General features: G+C 44.3%; 1 protein-coding gene across 2 annotated transcripts in view; it reads right to left on the bottom strand.

Annotated features, from left to right (window-relative positions):
* Positions 1-21,867, bottom strand: part of OTULIN (OTU deubiquitinase with linear linkage specificity) — a 34,076-nt gene that overhangs the window by 6,879 nt on the left and 5,330 nt on the right. The window contains exons 2-6 of one of the 2 annotated variants that reach the window (XM_003133841.4): positions 18,851-18,927; positions 14,141-14,235; positions 10,653-10,796; positions 4,060-4,185; positions 971-1,240 (exon numbers count right to left, since the gene is read on the bottom strand). In XM_003133841.4, coding sequence (XP_003133889.1) covers positions 971-1,240; positions 4,060-4,185; positions 10,653-10,796; positions 14,141-14,235; positions 18,851-18,927 — 712 coding nt within the window. The remainder of the gene's footprint in view (positions 1-970; positions 1,241-4,059; positions 4,186-10,652; positions 10,797-14,140; positions 14,236-18,850; positions 18,928-21,867) is intronic. The other variant, XM_013984697.2, reaches the window with a different exon arrangement.

Here is a 21,867-nt window from a genome sequence, read left to right as displayed (position 1 = left end):
ATCATCATCTTTGCTCTTTCCTATGTACCAGGAAAAGTCATGCAAGCAAGAAGGTGGCACTCTGCATGGAGAGCCTTATGCTACACTAGTGGTTGGCTAGTCCACAAAAAAAGACTTAGGCTCTTCAGGCAAGGTAGTCAACAATCAAAGACAGACAGTGCAGGTGTGGTGAGGCAACTACTGACCCATGGGGCAGTACTGCTTTGGGTCTCTGTGTAAAGTTGCAAACTTAGCACATCTGTAAGAGATCCAAGAGCAGTCCAGGCTCTCCTGGCTAAACTGGCTCCATTTCTACTTTTAAAGGATGCTACCCAACACGGCTACAGCTGCCAAGATTAAACAAGACCCTTCAGATGACCCTTCCATTCCAAGTGCCTGGTTTACTTGCAGCTCTCCAGAGCCAAGAGTACTGGTCCATGCACCACACTGCAGAAGAAAGCCCGGGCTGAGAGAACCACAGCATTAAAGAACAGATTCACAAACCTACAGAACAGCTTCACAATTCTCAAGTAGGGCAGCCCTCACTTGAGTGTAGGAAGGATTAAGTGACTCGCTTCTAACAAACAGTATGGTGTAAGTGATGTCTAAGATTAGGTCACAGAAGGAACTGTGGCTTCCTCCTTGCTCTCTCTTTGGATCACTTTCTGAGAGAAGCCAGCTGCCATGTTCTGAGGACACTCAAGCAGCCCTAGGAAAACCCCACAAGGCGAAGAACCTAACCCTCTCGCTAACTACCACTGAGGGACCAAGGCCTCCTGCCGACAGCCAGCTGGTGTGCCGTGATGAAGTGGATCTTCCGGCCCTCTGGTGGCTGTGGCCCTGAGCAAGACTCAACAGCAACCTCCTGAGACCCTGAGCCAGAACCATGCAGCAAAGTTGCTCCTGAACTCCTGACTCACAAAAACGGAGATGATGTCTAGTGGTTGAAGCTGCTATTTGGGGGCAAAATACTCCCAGAGGTACAACTCACCTGTTCAAGGCCACCAGTGTGTCCCACCTGGTTTAGATGGTTCCTCAGCAGCTGTCCAGGGTCATTTGATGTATCCCGAGCAAACAGAAGCACAGAGAAAAATGGGACATCCTTTCCCTTCTCTTTATCATCATATAGTTCAATGGCTCTGTTCAGCATTAGAAATTTTACAGCTTCATAGAGGCTGTACTCTTCTTCTTCATTGGTGAACAGTTCATCACAAGCTATCTGCCTCGCCTCGGCAGTTCTCAGTTCAGCCAAGCCTGCCCACTATAATAAGAAAGTTACACAATAATTACGTTTCTGTTCAAAAAGTCTCTGGTAAAATTCTGTACTATCAGCACATTATTTTCAAAAGCATGAGTCATGTACCAACGCTCAACGTCCAAGCTTCCAGCTCAAACAATGGTAGCTTCTTTAGACCACACAAATTCCTTATTCAGCTTTCCCCCCATTAAGTTGAAATAAAAATATAAGGCACTGAGGAGAAGCTCTAGGGCCATGGAATGGAAATTTCAAGTCCTCTATCCTCCCAGGCAAAGAGATGGAACCAGTCAATCAAATATTTAAAGGAGAGCTAACGTGAGTGTATGAAGCCTGTGTGTAAGCTGTGAAGGGAGCTAAAATTGCTCCTCTTCTTAAGGGGCCTACAGCAGCTGTTACCAGCCAGAAATACCAAGCCAACTTTCAAACTTGAAGATGGGCAAGGAAGATTGTGGGGTCTCTTGAACATTTGCTTATTAAATTTACCCTTCTAACCTCTTAAAAATACATGTTGCATTTCAAATGAATAAATCCAGTCAGGAAATTCTTATTGACTCCTGATTAAGAATAAAGCAGAGGACAAGGCAAACTCAGTGAAAAAGAAAACCCTACACATATGTGTCTTTAAGTTAAAGTGAATAAGATAAAACTAATCCTTATGAATAACCAGTAAATCCTGCTCCTCTCAAAAAACATTCCAATTTAAAATTCAAGAGTGGAGCTCCCGTTGTGGCACAGTGGAAACAAATCTGACGAGGAACCATGAGGTTGCAGGTTCAATCCCTGGCCTCGCTCAGTGGTTTGGGGATCCAGTGTTGCCGTGAGCTGTGGTGTAGGTCGCAGACTCGGCTTGGATCCCGAGTTCCTGTGGCTCTGGTGTAGGCCAGCAGCTACAGCTCCAATTGGACCCCTAGTCTGGGAACCTCCATATGCCGTGGGTGCAGCCCTAAAAATACAAAAAGACAAAAATAAATAAATAAATAAATAAAATTCAAGAGTAAATTTTAATGGCAATGGCTATGCCAAAGGACTCTCTCCAATATTTGGGTTGAAAGCTGGAAGATGCCATAGTTGCAGAAGTAGACCAACCTGGCAGGCAAGAGCAAGGCTTTAGAGTCAGTCAGGATAGAATAAAGGCCTCGCCACCGAGGAGCTGGTGGCTTCTACAGGGCTGTAGTGTCCTCATCTGTAAAATGAGGACAACCACAGCAACAACACCCCTGGTAGCTGAGAGAGTCAAATAATACATAAACCTTTTAGGGTACAGCCTGGAATATACGAAGTGCTAGTATGTATGTTATTATCAGATTATTAATGAATAATTTCAATGTTACTGTAAACTGGAATCACTCCCCAAAATGAGGATCTATTTATACCAGACACACCTAAAAAAGCAAAAACTGTAACTTCACAAGAACTTGAAAGAGTTAAAAAGCAAACTGTCCCCAGTGGCTGAGCTAAAGAGCCTTCCCGTTCACCCCCACAGAGCCCGGAGCCCTGCACCCACCTCCCACTAGCTCAGGGCCTGGATAGGAACAGTCCTTCAGCCCCCTTGAATCCTGTGCTCTGCCCCAAACGGCAACAAGAACAGACCTCCCCCTTCTCTGGCTCCCATTTCTTTATTACGAGTCTTCCTTTGACAGCATGTTTTCCAGTAAACACGTCTCATTTTTATAAAGGAAAACTAGACTCAAGGACGTCGTCAGGGCCCCCCATTCACTCAACAAAACATTTACCAAATGCCTATTATATGTGGCTCAGTGCTCAGCACTGGCTGTAAAGGAACGAGCAGGACAGGCTCTAGGTCTCACATGGAGTTGAGAGTTTAATGGGGGTGGCAGACCATATTCCAATAAACAGATCAACGGCAAGAGTAAGTGCCGTGAGGAATCTTGAAAGCCGATGCCTGACACCTCCTTGCCGGCCTCCCTTCTCCACCTGAAGCCTGGAGCAATCAACACGCCCTCGAGTCCCTGGTGAGGAGTCTTCAGGCTGTTTCAAGACAAGCAGCCTAGAGGTGTGCAGGGGCCAGTGTACAAGCAGGATAGCCAACCACGTTAAGACAGTGGAAAGCCACAGAGAGAGGCTATTTAAATGTATTTATTTTTTCTTTTTAGGGCCGCATCTGCGGCATACGGAAATTCCCAGGCTAGGGGTCGAATCGGAGCTACAGCTGCCTGCCTACATCACAGCCACAGCAATGCCAGATGAGCAAGGCCAGGGATCGAACCCACATCTTCATGGATGCTAGTTGGGTTCGTTACCGCTGAGCCACGACAGTAACTCCCAGAGAGGGGCTATTTAGTAACCACATCAATGGGAATCAGCAGATCAACTTCCCCTCACAATTCTGTTTCAGAGAAACCCTCAGGGCAGTTTTCAAAAGACAAGTTACTAAATCCATTTACTAGACAATCATCATGAAAGAAAATGAATCTAATAAATATAGACAGAATCTTAAAACATGAACACAACTGGGAAGATTTTAATAAATGTGGATTTCTATCAGTGATAATACTGTAAGAAATATGGACTAAATGACATCCCTGAAGTTGGTATGACTTAGAACGAAGACTACATTTATAAGGTTTCCTTTAAACAGAGTTAAACATTTCACTAAACACATCATTTCCTCTAAGAATATATGATGTTGGTATTTCTTCATTTTACCAAAGACCTCACAGGGAGAGTGAGCGTTCATTTAGAATTATTTTGCCTACAAACCAGTCAAGAGCGTGCGGTAACCCACTAAGTGAGAACTAGGGATGGCAATCAGCAGTGAGAGCTTTGCACCCATCAGAGAAAAGAAACTGCACATTCCAAACCTTCTTCCTCAGCAAAGCAAGGGACTCCTTTATTTTATCAACCAGGTCCTCGCTCTTCCCCTCAAATTTCAGTCCAAGTTTCCACTGCTTGATCCAGCTGTATTTGCTCACGAGTTTCTCTGGTAACTAGAGTATCAAGAAATTGAGAGATAAAGGTTGTTAATATTCCCCAAAGTCCATAGCACGACCCAGGCTGTAAAAAACCATGACGTCTACAAGACTACCTTCATTTCCAGAACTAACTCCCACACACCTGTCTGGGTTTAGGATGGGGGGATCTAAATCTGGAAGGCAGGAACCCGGAACCCGAAAGTCCCACCCTGAGGAGGGCTGCTAGAGTGACATGGTGGTTTTGGCAGAGACACCGAGGTACACTCTACCTTGCTGGGCTCCAGCCCTGGCCGGGAATATTCCACAGCACTTTGTAAGAGAACTTAAAGGCAGTGTCCACACCTGCACAAACCCCCCAGGCAGCTGCTGGGCTCACAGGCAGCCTCCCTTCCATCCCCCAATGCCTAACTCAGGAGGATGCTTCAGGTAGGTGGATGGTCCTTTCCTGACTAGGAAAATAAAGCTGAATTTCTGGTATTTACACATATCCTCAAAGCTTTAATATTAAAAAGAAACAATATGGTTTCTAATTTAACTGCCTAATCAATGTAGTGAGATAAATACAACTGAGACTAAGAAGCAAGGATTACTGGAACTATGATGGCACAGCTCATTAAAGAACTGACAGCAGAACTATTACTTTGCCAGTTTTCTTTTTTTCCTAGGAGCATTTGTTATTTTGTTTTCCCCTAGTCATCAATAGAGGCTGGAGTCTGAAAGGCAGGCTGGAACATAACTTGATGGACGACGGCATGAGAACTCAGACTCTCCCAACAGTCCTGGGTGTGTCAGGAGAAAACCATATAATTAGGCTGGGCACAGGCACATCACTTGAGTGCTATAAAATGCAGAAAGGAAAAAAAGTTCACCTCTAAGTTTAAAGATCATTAGAGAATAATTAATTCCTACCTGAAACCTAAGCTTGTTTAACAGTTATAAATAGTTTTAAACGAGGCCCTATGTTCCTTCCTCCTGGAATCTAAGATTGACGACCTTTTCATGAGTGATAATGCCAGTTTCACCTTCTTACTCTAAAGCAATCATGTGAAACTAAGGTGGTTTGTTCTCTACACAAAAACAAAACCACAACAGGGATGTAAATTCCTCTTCGGGTAGTTACCACAATGATGGCCAACTACACTCATTAATGGGGGAAGGGCTGTGTCTGCATCTGATCAGGATGACAAATGACCACTCATCCCACAGCAGCCCAGCTCTGTGCCCACACTGTCCCTCACTGCAGCAACACGTGTGGGCAGTTCTGCTGCAAACCTTCAACCAGGATTTCAGGTTTCTCACCAGAACCCAAAATGCCCCCAAGTGGCAACAAGCTGAAATCACAACTGGGCAGTGCAACAAGCAGAAAAAACTGGCTACCCAGATGTGAGCTGGGAAAGTAGGGTGGAGAGAAGCCCAGGAGGCCATGGGAGTATCATGTGGCATTATGCAGGTACTTAAAGGCAGGCACAGTGCTCAAGTGAATCACTCAGGAGACACCAAAGATCTAACCACACAGAAAGAAACCCAAATAAAAGTCTGCTTCCTCATCCCTTCCATGCATGCACCAAGCTGTTGATAGAGTAAGTATACAGGGTTGTACACTTCTGGGAGATGTGGAAAATCTGGAGAAAGCCCAAAAATTGAGGGTGAAAATAAACTATAAGAAAAGAATAATGGAGTTGAATTCTTTACTCAGATGAAAAAGATCTATCTTCAAATGCTTTCAGGGAGTCATGACACACGACATACACATAGTCATTTTCTTACACTACACACACACACACATTCAGACTTCTTTAAGAGTTAGGGAGAGCTGAGGAAGAAACAAGATTTAAACAAGAAACAATGGGAAATACTTAACAAAGTAGATAATTAGCTTAAGTAGGAATTCCCGTCGTGGCTCAGTGGTTAATGAATCCAACTAGGAACCATGAGGTTGCAGGTTTGATCCCCGGCCTTGCTCAGTGCGTTAAGGATCCAGCGTTGCTGTGAGCTGTGGTGTAGGTTGCAGATGCAGCTTGGATCCCACATTGCTGTAGCTCTGGCGTAGGCTGGTGGCTACAGCTCCTATTAGACCCATAGCCTGGGAACCTCCATATGCCACAGGAGCGGCCCAAGAAATAGCAAAAAGACAAAAAAAAAAAAAAAAAAAAAAAAAAAAAAGAACTAGCTTAAGCATAATTTCACTTGTGACTAAACTATAAAAAGAGCCTATTTTCTCTACAAGTGTCCCTGATGCTTTTCTTTTCTTTTTTCTTTTTGGCCACACCCATGGCATACAGAAATTCCAGGGCCAGGGATCGAACTCATGCCACAGCAGCAACAACACTGAATTCTCAACCTGCTGTGCCACCAGGGGACTCCTACAAGTCTCCATAATTCTTGAAATCAGCACCATGATTAAAGGGGCAGCAAATAACACAATTTGTCTTCCCCAAACCAACTCGTAAAATGAGGTTTGCTACACAGTCTATCGCACTTGAAGCAAACACTGTCACAAGTCCCACCCACTTAAAGACATTCTAAAACTTAGAGAATTTGGAAACCAAAGGCCCCGGCCCCAAAGGACATCACCTCCTGGAGACCCAGGTAATGCCCAACTTTAAGAATAGCCAGACCGCACCATATTCAAGGTCAAGGTCAGATGCTTTGACTATAGTCAAACACAGAGACTGGGATCTGGACAGAAGCAGGAGACACACACAAGGAACCCAGGTACAATGACAGGAGGTGACGGGAAGCTGAGCTGTCAGAGGAGCAATGAAGGGAGCAAGGCCTGAAGAGCAGCGCAGCAGCAGAAAGCACGGCATGGCTCTCTCCCACTGAGCTCAGATTAAGGGGAGGGTCTCAGTCTAAACCTCCCATTTCCCCTTAATGTCCTGAAATCAAGCATGTTCTAGGAGAGAGGGAAGATGGCAAAATGCTACAGAGAACATCTCTACAAATATAAATGGAGGCAGATACAGCCAGCTATAGGGCACGTGGCTTCCCTAGGCTCACTGAATTCTTGAAATGCATGCTGAGGTCCACGGCTGTTTAGCACAGCATGCAGCCTGCAGGCTATGGGCCAAGGCTGGTTCTGGCTCTACAGCTTCACATATAACCTTAGGTGTCCCAGGACCTGCCTAGTCCCCAAAGCTGAAGAGGGGGGTTACCACAGAGCCCTAAAAATGCTGAAACCAGATTCCCTCCAACTTTCCTGCAGACAGCAGCCTTTCTGTGCCCCCAGAAGTAGTCAGTGCTCCCAAGACTTCTAAAAGCCCCAGGGACACCAGGACATATGACTGTCATTAGACTCAGGGCAGTGGTCAGTAGAGGCCCTCTGCAATTCAGAAAGACAAGGATCAAGGTAAACTGAGACAGACTTATTGTCAGACGGTTATTGTGTTTATAATAGCAAGCCAACCCCCTTTTAAACCCCAATAATTTAAACCAAGCAAGCATGGTTTAATTAATATGACAGGATGCAAGTTATTCAGATTTAGTAAGAAGATGGGTAGGGAATGGGCATAGAGACTTTCATACCACAATTCCTGTAAGATGTTCTTGTTTTGTAAAAACAGTTAAGTATCACTTGATCTGCTTGTCTGAAGCATTAAATATTAAGCATTAAATATTAAGGTGTTTACTATTAATGTTGCACAAATAGTATCTAGTGATGGAGAGACTCCGTTCCCGGGGTGAGGGCGTCCAGGTACCCTACCACCATGGGAGCCCCGCCAGCCTCTGGGCCTCACCACCCATCTGTGTTCGCACTTGGTTCCACCTCAACTTCTTCCATTCGCAAGACCCTTGTCAGTGCAGACTTCCTGAGGGAAGACCTGTGGGAAGGGCCAGAACGAGAACAGGGGTAGAATGGTAGCCATAGAAGGGTGTGCGTGACAACTGGGAGATGGTTGAAAAGGAGTTCGTAAATAAAAAATGGCAAAGTGCCATAAGCAAGCCTGTGTGCCCCTTACTGCACTGGCACCTTGAATAAGAGGTATGTGGTGCACCCAGCATCTGCACAAGACACACAACAAAAGAGACCCTGTCAAGAAAGTGCTCAAATAAAGGAGAGTTGGGGGGGGGGCATCAAAAAGTCAACACCAGGACAAGTCTGCTAGTTGAATGAGAGCAAAAAAAGGTTAACAAATTTTCACACTATAACTTACAGGCAGGTATGATGCGCTTTTTCTCTAACACTGGCCTCCTGGCATCAATAAAGGTTAGATGACAAAAACAATACCACTGTGACCAACTAATTAGATTGTGCTCCCAAGAGAAACACCTATTTGTTGGCTGATACATAGAGAAAAGGGAAAAAATTAGAGTGCTTGAGAATTTCCACATGACTCAAATTAAGTCAGGAAAATCACCTCACAGCCCCACAGCTCATACATGCAACCTATTCTCACACTGATCAGAAAGGAAGCACAGTCTACCCAGATTCTTTTTAATATGGCAGATGATCTTACTCAAATGTATCCTGTTAGTAAAATAAAAGGGACATTGTGTTTTACTTTTATGGGGAGTGTTTTTTATGTTTATTCATGGGGAACACTAATTGCACCAGAGTTTCTTGGAAAGCATAAAAATTCAAATTCATTACATCAATTAAGTCCATAAATCCAAGCAGCCCCTTAAAGCAAAAGGCTCGAAAGAAAACTCAGCCTAAAATTAAGGAGGATTCTATGTCACAATCTATAGGTTATGGTTGCCAAACAGAAGTTAGAGCAAAATACGGTGAGTCCACCTGTGTCTGTTTCCCCAGCAGTGTCTTATACCCACAGGCATCTATCTGACTGACCAATAATTCTGAAGTGTTGCAGTACTAACAAAAATGATGATGTGCCAAGCTAAAAACAGGCCACTGTATCAATTTCTTCTGCCTCTTTATAAGTTAATTCCGAGAAACCTGCTTTCTTAAGACCCATCTTTGATTAGAAGAAAGTATCTTTCACAGATAGCATTTAGGCAATTTTTACAAGTGTACTACCTTCACCCTGGATTATAAAATAGTTCATCACTTGACAGACAGGCAGTGTCCTCCAGCAATGGGCCTGGTTTTGCCCTTCGAGGGTGTGAGATCCCCTGTCCACGTAACAGACCTCTAATTAGCTTAGCTGCCAACCAGCAGCCCCTAAAAGTCCTTATTCTAAAGGCAAACACCCAGCTTCTTCAACTGTTCTCAAAATGAGATGAATCACCCTGGGCACACACCCACCTGTACTGAGGGTACAGGTGCAGAGATGCACTGGGTCCTTAAGATGGGATCTGACCAGCCATGTTCAAGACAGGACCACCCCTGCCCATGCTTTAGAAGCATTCCTTTTAAAACAGGGCTTTGTTCACACAAAGGCCATCACACAGGTGGGCTCATGGTGGGCCTGTAATCAATTAAAATCCTGACTTTTTCCCCCCTTATAAGTTGCAGGCAAGGCAGATTCCCACAGCTAGCACTCTGGGTTTTGGTTTTTGGCCGTGGGTGTGTTTTTTGCTTTGTTTTGTTTTGTTTTGTCTTTTTAGGGCTGCACCTGCAGAATATGGAGGTTCCCGGGCTAGGAGTCTAATCGCAGCTAAACCTCTGGCCTACACCACAGCCGCAGTAATGCGGGATCTGAGCCGTGTCTGCAACCTACATCACAGCTCACGGCAATGCCAGATCCTTAACCCACTGAGCAAGGTCAGGGATCAAATCCCTGTTCTCACGGATGCTAGTCTGGTTCATTAACCACTGAGCCACGATGGAAACTCCTTTGCTGTGTTTTAATATAAGCACAGGGTTTCCAAATTTCTTCCAGTTAATGTTATATGGTGAGTTCTGCTCAATCACACCTGCCCACCAAACTCTTCTGGGATAGTCTATCATCCAACCTATGACATGACCTCAGTTGATGTGTATCATGGATATATAACACACTGATAACCTGACTTCCTGGGGTGTTACCACCAGGCTGCAGATTTAAAACACCAAAGAGGGCCAGGCATGGGACAGAGCCCCTGACCTCACCTCTTCCCTCCAGGGAGCCTCTCCCAGGCTGACCTTAACCATTCCTCTTCTAGTGTTGCTGTGCTGCTGCCCAATAAGCCAGTCCTTCTAATGCTATGCAGATGGGCTGATTTCTTGAACTGGAGCCAGAAGCAGAGAGATGTGCCTTCAAAAACCTCTCAGCAGGTTCTCAGGTAAAATACATACAAGCCCACCTGGTACTGAGTCCTACATTCAAGGCATTCTGCCCTCAGTGCCTTGTACGAACCCTAAATACCTGCTCCCTTATTCAGCTGCAGTAGCAAATATATTTTACCACCTTCCTCTTCTGGGAAATACCAACCATTTGGGGTTGCTTTACTATGCAAAATCACCGAGTCACACAAAACCGAACACACCCACACGCTGACGTCACCCTGCAGACAGCAGCAGCACACGCATGGGCGAGGACAGTCTTTCTCTCAGAAACGACTGGAAACATTGCAGACTCAAACCTGCAGCAGCAGCGTACCAGCGTGAGCTCCGGGTCCTCCAGCCAGGAGGGCAGCGCCGCCGGCTGGCTCATGGCCTGGAACAGCGTGGCCCTCAGCGCGCAGTAATTATCTCCACGGACTCGTCTTATGGAGGTGAATTTCTGAGACACCTCCTCGTAGCCCTGGGTGGAAGCATCACAAAATTCAAAATGATCGTTGCTGACTTCAGACAGTGGGGATAACTTTATTTCTGTGGGAAAAATGTGCCCCCCATCACTGGAAGAATGGAAACAACACTGGCTGAGTCTTTCATATAGATATTCGAATTCCTTTTTTTATTAATCAAAAGGAATTAACCAATGTTAGTATTATACAAAATATCAGCATATGTAGCAGATGCAATACATTAGAACATATAAAATAATATACCAAGTATTATTAAAACACCAGTCACCCCCAAAGTTGGAGTAATATGTCCCATTCTAAGCAATTTTAACATTCACTTATTAATAATCAACATTCTGAAGGCTTTAACCTGTTTTTAAATTGACCCCAAGCTCTTTAATGAACAGACAGGAAAGAAAAGAGAGACGTACCTAGCTTATAACTCCATATTAAAAATAACACCCCCAAATCCCAAATTTCCATGGAATATATTTTAAAAATCTACATGCTAGGAGGTGCCTGGACAAATCTATTAGACTTTTCTTAAAGTAAATTTAAGTGTCATCCTTGTTCAGCCTGGAAGTGAAACAAGGAAGTGAAAACGCTCAGTGGCCTGCCCAGCCACTCAAATACAGCCATCCAAATGGATCTTTCTGAAGCATACCTCCGAAAAAGGACACCCTAAAATCCCAGTGACCTGCTCCATAGGCACCGACGACTGAGTTCCCCACTGGACACTGCCCAGGCACCAGAATCGACTTCTCAGCTTCCCCAGGTCACTCGCCCCCAGCCTGGCGGCCCTTTCACTGGTCCTGCCCTTCCTCAACAGTCACTAGAAACCCTGCTTCCCACACACCTCTACACAAAGGAAGGAGTGCCACCCTCACCACGGGACGGGCACCATGCAGACAGTCATCCTGTGTCCAAGCACTGTACCCTTGGTATTAGCTGTTCTCAGCATTCAGGAAGATGTTCTAGGCAGATATGATAGTATGTCTTTCCAGTAACCAAATTTTGAGAGTCGCATTTTTATTTAGTGGCCCAACCACTGCAATCAATATACGAGCCCGTCAAGCAGACTCACACGCCTACTAATATGCACCTCTTCCCTCTGGTGAACCCCTAGCTACATCCCAAATACTCATGCTGGCTAGTTCAACAGCAACTGCACCTCTCCAAATGCATACTTCACTCATTCTATTTCAGAGGTGACCCAAACTTTTTAAATTAATTTATATGCACTTACTTTCAAAAGAATATCCAAAACAAAACAATTAAACAAATAAGTACTAAACTGTAACTGGGTCCAAGATGGTCTTGGTCCAGAAATGCTCCAATCACCACATGGATCCCCATGGGATGTTTTTCTAACTGATGTGCCTTTAATTATTTGGGCACTGAAGAGCCCAACTACAGGGTCACATCTTTACCTCAAACTAAAATCACAGAGGAACGATTTCAGCATGAGTTTCAAAACACGGAATATTTGGTTAAGTTAGTAAACATCTCTGTTTACTGTTGCCAACTGTTAAAACAGATCCTTTAAAGGGACTGAGGTCAAAAAGTAAAACTGTAAGTCGGTGAAAGCATTTCTGGGGAAGATGAGAAAAGTGTTTAGATAGCTGACCTCTGGTATCCACTTTGATACAGAGCTGGAGGTTTTTAGAAAAAAATCTACAAGTGGCCAATATGCACATTCAGCAGATGGCCCCCCAAATCAAAATGTTCTTAACCTCTGGCAGGAACTGAGTCCCAAGCACTTCGTGACTGCAGTCCATACAAGCGCCCGAGACACAAAGAGTCTGCAGTCCAGACCTGCAGGGAGCAGGGTTGACATGTGCACTCAGAGCTTCCAGAGTGGCAGCGACATTCCCAGTAAGGCCAGCCCATTTCAGGGCAGGTAGGGGCAGCCTGCTGAAAGGTGTACAACATTTTCTACAAAATGAAACTCTGAGGATGGGAAGAAATGTATTCAGATGTTTGACAATTTTAAATCCTAAACAGTACAGTTCTAAACAAAATTTTAACGAAAAAAAGTTAAAGATATTTTAATCAAGTATGACAGATTAACATTTCCAATATACCAGAGGTCTATTCAAACTCATAATGTAAATAATCCCAAGAGAAAAATGAGCAAAGGATAGAATCCATAAATTATAAGAGATGGTAGATGTGCTAAGGTGAAACTGCCATTTCTGTATCTCAGAAAAATTCAAATATAGTTGACCACTGAACAACTTGGCAGTGAAGGGTGGTTTGGGGCGCTGACTCCCAACTCTGTGAAAAATCCACGTGTAACTTTATTTTCAGCCCTCCACATCCATGGATCATACAGTACTATAGTACATCTTTAGTGAAAAAAAATCTGTGTATAAATGGGCCCGAGCAGTTGAAAGCTGTATTGTTCAAGGGTCAAGAGTAGCAGTAACTTCGGAGTTCCCGTCGTGGCGCAGTGGTTAACGAATCTGACTAGGAACCATGAGGTTGCGGGTTCGGTCCCTGCCCTTGCTCAGTGGGTTAACGATCCGGCGTTGCCGTGAGCTGTGGTGTAGGTTGCAGACGCGGCTCGGATCTCGCGTTGCTGTGGCTCTGGCCTAGGCCGGTGGCTACAGCTCCGATTCAACCCCTAGCCTGGGAACCTCCATATGCCACAGGAGCGGCCCAAGAAATAGCAACAACAACAACAAGACAAAAGACAAAAGACAAAAAAGACAAAAAAAAAAAAAAAAAGAGTAGCAGTAACTTCAACCTACTATGGCATGTTGGCTTCAGCATCCATCTGAGGGGGAACCAAGAGGGCGTGCTGTTGACTAGCTGTGCAGTGTTTGACCTGAGCAATGACCCAGCCCAATCACAGCGGGATCGTGTCATGGGAATTCCTGAGGTCCCACAGCCTCAGAAGGACCACACTAGGGTCACCAATCTATGCAACTGCAAAGGGACTGAAAGGGGGAAGCCCCTGGGACACAAAGGAAGCGGCTGCAGATCCCTCTGCCTAGGATGTGCAGGAGGGACCAGGCCGCCTAGGACTGGAAGACATGAAAATAAATCCGAGGGGGGACAGCAATGTATGACAACTGAGGGCATTCCCAAATGACCCTAAGAGGACAAACTCTGAACAGCACTCATTTATGTGTTTTGCAAAGAAATCAAGTTACTGAATAACTGATGATTCTATATTAATACTGTGACTTCAAGCAAGTCCCTTATCTTTGGAGCCTGTCTCCTCATCTCTAAAATTAGAACACCAATAGTTCCATAGTTGTCATAACATCTGAAAATACAGAAGGACATATTAAATAATTCATTATTAAATAAGACTATTGGAAAGACTTGAAATACGTGAATCCAGGCATCATACCTTTTTCATACATGTTGCTTTTTGTGTATTTCCTCTCCATTCTTTTTTGCAGTAGTCCATGATATCCATTTCAGGAGCTACACTTAATCTGGGTTCTGTTAAAAAAAATTCAAAAGGGGGAGGGGAAAATAATGAAACAAAGCATAATCAAAATAATGGTTCTGCTTTACCTGTGGGTTACTTTCTTACTCACTTCATTCTCAAAATATGCAGAATCCTGCCACTGATGCTCCTGTCCTACCTGCAAGGTACCTGCTCCTCACTCCCTGCAGGTCTCTGCTCACTTCCAATACTGACACCTGATATCAAAACGTCTCACACAAACCTTACTCTATTCCCCTTGCATGGTTTTGTTTTTCTTCCTGGTACTGATGCATGTTTCTTTTTCTGCACCCTGTCCCCCCACCAACCCTTATACACACACTCGCACACGCACACAGCAAGACATGAGTTCCTTGAGGGCAGGGGTTTGTTTTGTTTCTTGGCTGCTTCCTCAGCACCTGAAACCACACTGACCCAGGTGTCTATGAATAATGTTCAAATTAACCACGCAGCAGTCTGAGCTACGAGAAGATACATTTAAAGAGTTGTGATTACATCCACTACACCAAGAGATGACTCCTCTATTAAAAAAGTATATTTGTCTTTAGTTATATCCAGCCCTGATCCCAAAAGGCTACAAACTGTTGATAATCAGGCAGAAAATAACAGAGCTCTCAACATTAGCTGAACCACAGACCTTGACTCTAATAAAACATCCCCTCCAGATTAAAAATACAACTTATGATCAGACAAATGACAGAGTAAAAACATGGCCTTTAGATTTTCCTTGTTTAATAGATGAAGTCTGGGGTTTGATTTTGCGGCATGTGCATATGCAGACACACACGCGTGTGTGTGTGTTTCAGGAAGAAAAAAGGTAAATTCTCAGACATATCTTGACTTCCTTTTAAAATATTAAAGAAGTAAATGTTATCAAAGAAATTAGAATATAAACACAGAACATACACAACATATTTACTCTGGAGGAAGCTGTACCTAAAATAAAGATGTGATATTCAGCTCAACTGAAAAAAAACTGACTGCATGTCTAATGTATGCCAAGCAGTGAGCTGGGAACAGGGGACATGAAGACAATAAAGCCCCAGGTTCTGTCCTGAATGGGTTTCCAGACCACGAAGAAGGAAGGACCACAAGCATTCACCACACAGGGTGGGATGGCTGCGGGGACGGAGACACATAGGAGGGGCCCCAAGCCCTCCTTCCAGTTTAGGTAAATCAATTTTTAAAAAAAAGAGTTTAAGAACCACCTATTTTTTTTAAATCTCATGGTGAATCCCTTCATAAGGAAAATAAACCTTTTATACAGAAGGGAAAATAACACATTCTCTGATAACACAGGTACTTTTGTCTGTGGCTAAGTCAGGATTGGCTTAATGGTGAAAGAGACCCCTGAAGCATAATATAGGGAGACCACAAATACCAAAGCTGCACAGCCAACCCTCAAACTAAGACAATTCATTGTTTAAAGTCAAGAAACACATCTGTCTATTTGCAGGGGAAGAGATCCCTTTTATCGCCTTTCCACTCACCTCCCCACAAAGCCCGAGAAACTACAGATGTTCAGAGTCAAGGACATTCATTGGGCCTTGTTCTCCCACCAGGCAGACTACGCTTCTAGCTCAGGAAGGTCCTCCCAGGAAGAAAGTCCAGCCTTGCTGCTCTCCCCGCTTGCAGTCCTCTTTCCTGTGCTCACCAAGATAAGACCTGGTCCCTGGCCAGGGCAGCATGGGCCCCCACCTCCTCAGGCTAGGAGACCAAGCCACACGCCGCAATCCTGTGCTGCATCAGAGGCCTGGGTGAGGAAGTGACGGTGGGAAAATGGGTGCTTGCACACTGACAGCATCAACACTGTACTTTCCTTCCCACCCGCTGCTGTTCTTTGGGAGGAGGATTCCAACAGCCACTGCATGCTGGAAGCTGGACACGCAGGATGGACACATCTGACCTCAAGTGGCTTAAAGCATACAACAGTTCCTTTTTTGTCTAATTGTATACAATACAGCCTGATTACTGTGTCCAGGAAAGAACATAAAATACCACAAAAGAACACGAAGGGGAAAGCTGAAAATAACCAAATGGTGACAAAGACAAAGACACAGTCCCCGGGAGGATGGGAAGTTAAAAGTGAACCCCTCCAGAACGCTGGGACTCGCAATCAATAGGCTAGGGTGAGAATCACAAACTTTTTCTCTAGTGGGCCAGAGGGTAAGTAACATAGGCCTTGAGGGCTGTAAGAGTTCTGTCACAATCACTCAACTTCACTGCACATGTGTGTGAAAATCACCATGAGCTATATGTAAACTAAGAGCTTCCAATAAACTTTTATGTCAAAGCCTGGTGGCATGTCAAATTTGCCTAAAAGCCATAGTTTGCTGACCCCTGGACTAGGTGAAAAAAACCTTTTCACTAACAAAGAGACAGGATGAGAAAACTTTCTGCCTTGGCCTGGTCTCTGACTTGGGCAGAGAGAAAGTCTCAACAAGCATGTATAACCAGAGGCTGGCTCTCTCACAAGGACAGGGTGTGAGGGACTTTACATTAGCTGCAAGACCCTGAAAACTCAAGCCCAGAAATTAACCCAAAGTGGCTCAAGGCAGGTGACTCCCTCAGTACCTTGTAGAAACAAGGCCAAATCTGCTCACACTCAAGACAGCTGTACTCACTCTAAAGATACACAGAGGCTGAGCTTAGAACCCAGACTTGGAAGGAAAAAGAAATAAGTAAAAACGGCAACTGGCACAATCAGACCTGCCAGGACTTTCAGATAATGGAATTATCAGGCCCAAAAGAGTATGTTTAAAATGTCTTAAAAAATAAAAGTAGGAATCAAAACATGAGCAAAGAGCAATACACTATCAATAAAGACCAAGCAAATTTGGAGGGAAAACAGAATTTTTCCAAAAAAAGAAAGAAAAAGAAAACTTTTCTGAAATTTCAAAAGAAACAGTCCAGAATGCAACAGACGCTAAAAGTCAGAAAATATTTGAAAAGGTGCATAACTGAGGGCCCTAGATGACTGAATGAGAGCAAGCAAACACCTAATTAGAGTTTAGGAAGAGGTAAATAAAGAACAGAAAAAATGAAATATTCAAAAAGATAATGGCTGAGAATTCTCCTGAACTGAAGAAAACTAGGCATCCTCAGATTAAAAAAAGTCAAAAAAAAAAAAAAAAAAGATCCTAAGCAAAATGTTGAAAAAAAAAATTCACACTTAAGAGACCTCAAAGAGAAACTACAGAACATCAGAGAGAGAGAGATGGGGGAGAGACAGATCACCAAGGGTCAGACCGACTGCAGCACTTTCACCTACAACAGAAACCAAAAGACAATGGAATAAAATCTTCAAAAAAAATTAGAGGAAACAACTATTCCTCTACAGTTATTCAAGAGACAAGGTGAAATAAAGAAATCTCCAAACAAACAGAGCTTCCCACTGGAGGCACTTGCACAAGACGTCATTTCAGGAAGGACAAAGAACCCAGAAGGATGGAGAGGCAGAGTGTAACGGGATCCATTCCCAGCGCAGACTAAAGCTGGGAGCAGCAAGGCCCACTGAAAGGCTAGAGTGCCTGCAGAGTGCATCACCGGGGGACAGACGACAACTCCACCAGAGAGCCTGCAGAGTTGGCGAGAGTGCAGCAGCAACCAGCTCAAGACCACTTGGGCCTCAGGAACATGATTGATAAGGACTGAACCCAAAGTGAACTCTGAAGTTTATGGAGGACCAGAACACACTCTGCTGGACCACGACAGAGACCATCCCCCTCGGCCACCACAGCGAAAAGTTCCACCAAAGCTTTGTGAGGAAGACTAGAAGATTATGATCAAAAACCCCACTTTGTATCTTTAATTCCTAATTACACATAAAAAACTTTGTTAACCATATAGTAAAGAGCTAGTTCTTGAAACAAACCAGTAGAATACACATGGTACACAGGTGATGTGCAAGAAAATGCCACTGTGCATCATCCATGGCACCGCCCCAAATGGGCACAGGCTCCCTTGGCTCCTGCCCGAGGCGAGAGGGAAGCAAGGCGGTACCGACAGCCCTGCTGGCTGTGCCCACGGCAGAGGCGCCCAGGAGCAGTGGCTCCCCCAGCAGCAATGGGCAGATACGGCTGGTGGGGTGGACAGGGTGGGCATGACTGAGCAGAAGCATGGACACAAAATCATGAAGTGAGGAAAGAATTACTGCTATCAATCCCATGACCATTCCTTCTTATAAGTCAATCAAAGTGACATGGTCTTCTGCACACAAAGACCCGGAGAGTCAGCTTCTCAATAAGACCTTCTGCTTGAAATGAAAAATGCTCTTCAAGCTCAAACTCTCCCTCTAAGAATATAAGGAAATCAAGGACTGAGAGAGTGGTGTGAAGAGATTAAAGAAATCCTCCTGGGTGCAAAGATGATATGAATGTAAAGAATGCAGCGAAAGTGCTTGTATTAAAATTTCAAAACCTCAGGAAACCAGAATTCCCCAAACATACCTCAGCAAAATGAATAATCCCATGGAGGTTAAGATCACATGCCTAAGAATATTTTCTAGGAAGTATACCTCAGTATTTTATGAACGTAGATACACTGATTTAACTGCATTTTCTATTATAAACAGTAAGAACTCTATAAATAAAGCAATTCCAAACATACCTGATGCCCCTCTTTCATGTATAAGTAATTCTTTCTCCTTTTCTATTTCATCCGCTGCACGATACATGTCCTCCTCGCTGAAATCACACCAAATTAGAAATTTCAAAATGTGTTGCACTGACATTTTCCCTCTTATCACAATATGCAGCTGCTTAAAAAATATATTAGACATGCTAAGTTTAACTTTTTCACATTACATGATGACAATCTGATAAAATATGGCCTTTTATCTTAGACTCATGTTTCTGTCATTCCAATTTGGGGGGGGGGTACTTTAAATGAGACACCAGCTACCTGGCTCTGAGGCCACTTTAACTGTTCGATCTTTAACGCCTCAAACACACCTGTAAGCATCTTAGCATGCGTCTTAGCAGTGAGGCCCAGCGTGATTCCTCAAGCTCCTGGAATGGAAAGAGTGCTAATGAAAGTATCTATACAGGACTGTAGCCTGTCACAAGCAGGCTTTACAAGAGCTGCTTTAAGAACAAAGATAGGAGAGTACAAGCCCCCAAAGCTACAAAACCTCCCGAGGTTTCTCCTAGTCCCTGACTGCCTTCCGTTGAGCACTTCCCTGCTGTCCCCACACTTCCGCTGAGACTCACACAGTAGCTCCCTCAAGAGGCTGCAGTCTCACCTAGTGAGCGAACAAGAACCTACTAAGTCCTGGAAAGGGAGAAAACCCCACTGGGGGGGCTAGACAAAGATGAATAAAGGGCAGAGTTTTAAGATGCTTTCTTTTCCTCTCAAGATACACACACAACACAAGGATGGGAAACAGAAATGCCAGCTCTCTACTGAAACCACAAGACTCGTGAAAGTCCAAACCATCCAAAAGTGGAAGAAAGGGTAGTGAGTGACAGAGGACGGGGGAAGCCGCGGGGCCAGTGCAGGGCCCTCTGCAGGAAGGGCAGGCAGGTAACCGCTCAGAGGCCTGGAAAGGCTCAGCAATGGGGGTGCCAAGGACTTCAGAGGGTATGGGAGACACCCAGGCTGAAAACAGGAAACTGGCTCACGTCCATATCAGGAGAGACCAGCCCCCCCAATTCCCCGTACGCCATCAGGACAGCACACCCCCAATCCTCATACAAGACAAGGCGGGAGGCTGCAGGCACAACAGAACAGAGTGGAGAAGTTAACAAGGTCAGTAAAAAATAAGGAATTAAGTGAATGCCTTGAGAGACTCCCACCCCCAATTCCCTAAGCACTCAGCTCCTACAGCGTGGCTCAGCACTGCTGGAGGAAGAGGAGGGGTGAGAGGGAGCAGGAGGGAGGAAGGGGTGCTGAGAAAGGCTAACTGAGGTGGAGACAACACACTAGGCCCTCCACCCCACGGAAACCCTCCAACAGCTCCCAAAGCAGCAGGGAAGTCTAAATCTGGACCTGACCCACCACTCTAGTCTGTATTCTGTGACTACCCTACACACACCCACACTTCAGCCCAAACACCTGACCTACCCCAGCCCGTGACTGGCACCGCACAGGCCCTAGGCGTAACTGGCTCACTGCCAAACACATCAGGGCCTGTGCTGTGTGGGTGACCTCACAGTGAGCATCAGGGCTGGAGTCAGACTGTCAGGTTTAACCACTCCTCACTCCAGCCCTTACTGGCCATATGTAGACTGTGGAACTAAAGTGAGTACACTTCTCAGCACCTAAATTTATCCACCTGTAAAAAAAAGAGTGCTCACTCAAGAGAGTGTTGTGAAAACAGACTTGCAAAATACTTAGCACTCAAAAAACTTAGCTGGCCTTATTAGTTCTCATACTACATCCACTTGTGCAGAGTAGTGATAAACAGTTCACCCAATCATCAGTTCTGCTGTTTTTCCCTTTTTTTTAATCTCTACATAAAAATGATATGTGTGTGTGTGTGTGCCCATCTTTTAAAAAACGTTGTGGGGTTGAGGGCTTGCCATGTGTTCCAACCCAGTGAGATTTCAAGTAAAAGATGTGATGTCACCCATGAGTGTCAGGGTTAAAAGCAAACAAAAACCAGATTCGCAGGGACTATACAACAAACACTTAAAATAAAAAGAGACTGTTAGTTCTTGTTTCAGTAGTTTAAAGTTACCTTTCAGCTGCCTTCCTAGTTTTATCAGATGGGAGAGAAATTCTGATCCTGCACAAGAGGGACTTAAATGAATCATTGTCATAGTATCATTATCTTTGCAGAAGCTACTTCCTTAATCTTGGCCTCAGTTTTCTCATCTTCAAAATGAGAAGACCAGACAAGATCTAAGTGATTTACAAGGTTCCTCTTCCAGTTCTTAGTTCTAACAGCCTATGACTCTATCTGTACTTCAAACGAATTCTGTGGCTATGGGCACACATATCTGCCTCTGCTCTTGTCTTCTCTTCTAATCCACAAAACAACCACGTGCAATGGCAACACCACTGCCCCGAGGAGGTTCTCTAAACAAGCATCTCTCTGCACAGCCACAAATACAAATTCCCACAAAGACCAACAGGACGGGGAAGGAACGAAGTCAACAGGAGAACTAAATGCAAAAAGAAAACCGACAGAGCAGGAAGGGAGATTACAGGAAATAAAAAAGTATTCAAGAATACTTTTAACAATAAATAAATAAATAAATATTCAAGATCTACAAAAGAGGTAAAGCAGAGATTGATGAATGGGAGGCCTAAAGAGCATATTCAAATTACTTTAGCCTCACTACATTCATTTCATTCGGATTCCGTGCACAAACGTTTGCTAACTTCCACGGCCACCAAGGATACGTATCCAAGGACATTCGCTAACTTGCCAAGGCAGCAGGGAAACTGCAATACGGCCTTTAAAGATCTGAAAATGATCCGAGAGCTATATTTCCTTGGAGAGAGGATAAGGCACAAATTCAAACAATAAAGCTCAATCAATACAGTGAGAAAAGAAGACATTTAACAGCCAAAATGAAATATTCATCCAACACAAGGACAATCAACAGGAAAGAGAGAGAGAGGTGAGAGCAAGAAAAATTATAATTTTTTTAAGAAAATAATTCAATAAACTTCTGCCT

This window comes from Sus scrofa, chromosome 16 (assembly GCF_000003025.6).
Source record: "Sus scrofa isolate TJ Tabasco breed Duroc chromosome 16, Sscrofa11.1, whole genome shotgun sequence".
In the NCBI taxonomy this organism is placed as follows: domain Eukaryota; kingdom Metazoa; phylum Chordata; class Mammalia; order Artiodactyla; family Suidae; genus Sus; species Sus scrofa.
The sequence above is the reverse complement of the archived record's forward strand: the minus strand, read 5'-3'. Positions and strand labels throughout refer to the sequence as shown.